We start from the raw sequence: 4168 nt of genomic DNA, 5'->3' as shown, positions 1-4168 counted from the left end.
GTCGATCTTCCGACTCACATTTGGACAACACAAACATCATAACGATCGCAAATTTGTCAGAAAATATTTCGGTAAAATTCTCACTGACGACAATCTTCTAATGCAATTTTTGACAACATAGTATGTTGTCACAATGGGAAAATTTTCAGAAAAAGTTGACTTTCAGCAGGTCATCTGACGATGGTTTGCAACAAATATATAGGAGCATTTATCAAACTTTCAACAAAATGTTGATGAGTATATTCAATGAACATATTTCAGAGAGTTGATGATTACTATCATCATAATTTTGATGAAAAAGAAGATGTTGAAATTACAACTGCACTGAAAATGATGTTTCCTCAAATCTCCTTTTTCGTTATAGTGACGAAACATCTCTGCAAAAATGAAAAAGTGTCATCGTAAATTGCGTCAATATTTAGTAGTGTGAGATTGGAAACAAGGGTTGATGAATCCCAGTTTTGGAGGTCCTCAATAGGCCACAATTCAAACTCATGTAAAAACTCTTCCCTCTACACCAATGAAACCATTGACATCATCCCTCCTTGACCACAACTACTTGCTTACCCTGTTTATATCCCCAATAATGGTAAGGCATCCCAACTAGGCCATGGTAGTGGGCTTACAACTTACCCAACTTACTCCTTGTCTTCCTTAGATTGCCATGATATTCACTTGAGATTACATAAGACCTTAAACAAAGAACATCCTATTATACATATTGAAGATCTCAATGAGGAAATTCTGAATAAAGAAATGGAACCGGTTCAGTCTCTAGATACCTCAAGAATAAACCAAGTTCACCAAGAACCATGGGTTCCTCCTTACCTAGAAAGATTGTACCTAGAGAAATAAATTAGTCATCCTGAATTTGATCTTCAAGGGGAGCTTACAAATATGTGTGTTGGCATATCATTATTCCAAGAAATCAATGATATTCCTACTTAGTCGAAATTGGTAAGGGAGTTGTTTCTAAGGAAGCCCAATAGAAAAGGAAAGGATCCTCAAACTGTTCACGTTATGGGAAAGCTATCATACCTTATGATGGGAGATTTCTCATGACAAAATACTCAAACCCTAGGAGCCTAGTAGTTAATTTGTAGATCAACCATACTCTCATCGCAATCACGTCGATTGACCTTAGGGATTCCATCAATGTTATGATTCATGAAACCATGGAATCTCTAGGACTTTTTGATCTCAAGAAGACCCCCATAGTGCTATAACTTGTTGATAGATCAACTATCAAACTAGAAGTAATATTGGAAGATGTAGTGATCGTAGTATATTCATTGGGATATCCCATCGACTTCATGGTCCTTCAATCCAAGTCTTCTATGGTAGGATATCCTTTAATCTTGGTAAGGCCATGCTTGGCCACTATAGATGCTTATATTGGCTATAGGTTTGGTAACATGATCATTTCCCATGGGATCTCAACAAAGCAACTTCCCTATATCCTCCCACCAATATAAATCTTGAAACATCACTTAGGTTGATGGAGAAGAGAGTAATAAGGAGGAAGTTTCTCATTTAACATAATTTGTGGAATTCAAAGAAATTAAATTTGCATTAAAAACAATCATCTAGAATAAATGGAAATTGTAGAATATTTAACCTCTTACAAAATTAAATAATTATTATATGAATCAATTAAAACTAAATATAGTAATCATTCCAAAGGAAACGTCAATCACATGACTTGGGCGTCTTGAGTGTTAACTAAGGTTTTGTTCAATCTAGCAAGGATTTCAAAGGCAACGTCGATCAGGCTATTATGATATGTGAATAGGTTTCACTCAAGTGTTAGAAATAAAGATAATGTGAGAGAAGATAATTATAACAACAATAACACATTAAACAGATTTCAACCTTGAAAAGGTAAACTCAAAAAAAGAGCTTATAAATTTATTATTATTATTATTAAAGATAATGTGAGAGAAAATTATTATAGCAACAATAACCCATAAAACATATTTCAACTCGAGATCCCTATTACTTAAATGAAAGCATGCTTTGGCATGAAGAAACCCCTAGAAAACCCACACTGAGTAAAACTAGCTACTATTATTATTATTATATGGCTTAAATGCAATCATGTGCCCTCTACCACAAATTACAATGGGAAATCCCTAACTCTTTTAAAAGACTCCATGCCATGTAATCCATGGACTCTAATACCGCTCTCCACCAAAACTATATGCATAAACCATGAGTTTAAAGTACCCTGCAACACATTACAATGGAGAATCCTCAAGACTTTTAAACCTTTTAAAAGTCTTTATCACATATAATTCATGCACTCTAATATCACAAGGCACCAAAACCATCACCTTAAACTTAATAGATTTGACTCTTTCACCCAGTAAAATTTACAATTTCCTTATCCAATGACCCAAAAAAAGTTCCCAGTAAGATAATATGCACCTTTTACCCATATGTCGAGTCAAAATCATAGTACCAATTTGAATCCGGTTGAGAAGATTACCCACTAAGAGAATATGCACCTTTTACCCATATGTCAAGGAGTCAAAATCATAGGACCAATTTGAATCCGGTTGAGAAGATTACCCTCCCTCGGAACTATGGGAACAAACCATCGCAGCAACCAAAAATTAGCTGCGGTCCTAACCGATTGATAACCGCCGTTACATGGCAGCCACCTGTGTCGGCCGCAAATATGGAAGAGTACCAGCCGTGGTCGTTACTTTTTCCATTTATATGAATTCCCCTCTCTATATAAATATTGTAACAAAATTTCGCTACTATCATCCAATATTTTTCACTTCATCGCAATCTCACAGCAATCCAATCTTTTTCACTTCATCGTGCCTATCATGGATAAATATTTGAGGTGGAAACAGAGGTGGCATCGACTTCAGGCATCATAAAGAGAATGATGGGGGACTTGGGCACCAACATTAACATTCCTTTGCCTCTCGTTTCTGCCAAGATTCTGCGTCGCGTTATTCAATATTGCAGATACCATGTTCTTGATGCCCCCACTGTATTGCTTGATGCCGTCAAAACGTGGGATGAGGAGTTCGTGAAAGCTCTCGTTTCTGCCAAGATTCTGCGTCGCGTTATTCAATATTGCAGATACCATGTTCTTGATGCCCCCACTGTGTCGCTTGATGCCGTCAAAACGTGGGATGAGGAGTTCGTGAAAGCTCTTGTAGAAGATCGCGCCATACTGTTTGAAGTTACAAAGGCTGCCCACTACCTGGTGGTCACAAATCTTTTGGACTTTATGTGTCAAACTATTGCCAATATGTTGAAAGGGAAAACCGCTGAACAGATGCGTGAGCTTTTCAACTTTCTGAATGAAAATTAATCCTTAAATCATTCTGAAAATTAATCGTTAAATCACTCTGCAATGACAGAGTACCTTGCTTTTTGCAATTTGGTTCGGTTCGTTTGAACATGAATTTGGTAGCATGTCATTAGGTTTAGATTCGCTGCAAACTGTTAAGTGTGAAGTCAAATTCACGGAGGATTTTAGAACAGATATTTCTAGATCTCCAGGATTCTAGATCTTTTTAGGCCACCATTAGTTTCTAGAATCACATGCAGGATTCTAGATCCTCCTACACTACAAGTTGTTTCTACATCATTCCAGATCTCCATTTGAATCACACATAGGATTTTAGATCCCTCTTCTGCCTCTATAAATTTGTAATTTCTCTGGCTAAGGAAAGCAAGCCACGGCCCAAGCCTGTTATGTAATGCAAAGTGATTTCTGTTCTCGAGTAATTGTTTTATCTATTCCGTTGTTTTTATTAAGTAATCTTGTTGTTTCTCCATTTGTCTATCTCTGTGAATTATTCTCGCTATTACTGTCTAAATCAATGATTTCTGTTCTCGAGTAATTGTTTTATCTATTCCGTTGTTTTTATTAAGTAATCTTGTTGTTTCTCCATTTGTCTATCTCTGTGAATTATTCTCGCTATTACTGTCTAAATCAACTATGTGTTATTTATGCTCTGGTCTAATACAAACACTATGTTTAGTGTACACATTTCTTTATGCATTTTAGTAGTTTTTGCAAATTTTAGTATTATACTATGGGACAGGAATTTTTATGACACAAAATTTCTCGTTATTTTGGCTTAATAAACGAAAAAATGTAGTCAATTTTACATAGGCTAGAGTGATAAGTAATGCAACA

The 4168-nt window shown here is 35.9% G+C and overlaps 1 protein-coding gene across 1 annotated transcript; it reads left to right on the top strand.

Annotated features, from left to right (window-relative positions):
* Positions 1–2899: 2899 nt before the first annotated feature.
* On the top strand, positions 2900–3334 carry LOC149165202 (SKP1-like protein 1A). Its single transcript, XM_089429744.1, has one exon. The coding sequence runs from the start codon at positions 2900–2902 to the stop codon at positions 3332–3334; it is 435 nt and encodes a 144-aa protein (XP_089285870.1).
* Positions 3335–4168: the final 834 nt, after the last annotated feature.

The sequence above is a fragment of the Pinus tabuliformis genome, chromosome 5_1 (genome assembly GCF_031772625.1).
Source record: "Pinus tabuliformis cultivar Carrire ecotype Pingquan chromosome 5_1, CPIR1, whole genome shotgun sequence".
Classification (NCBI taxonomy): Eukaryota; Viridiplantae; Streptophyta; class Pinopsida; order Pinales; family Pinaceae; genus Pinus; species Pinus tabuliformis.
The sequence above is the reverse complement of the archived record's forward strand: the minus strand, read 5'-3'. Positions and strand labels throughout refer to the sequence as shown.

Excerpts from the sequence above, each read along its gene's own strand:
- LOC149165202 (XM_089429744.1), top strand. The coding sequence starts at position 2,900 with ATGGGGGACTTGGGCACCAACATTAACATTCCTTTGCCTCTCGTTTCT.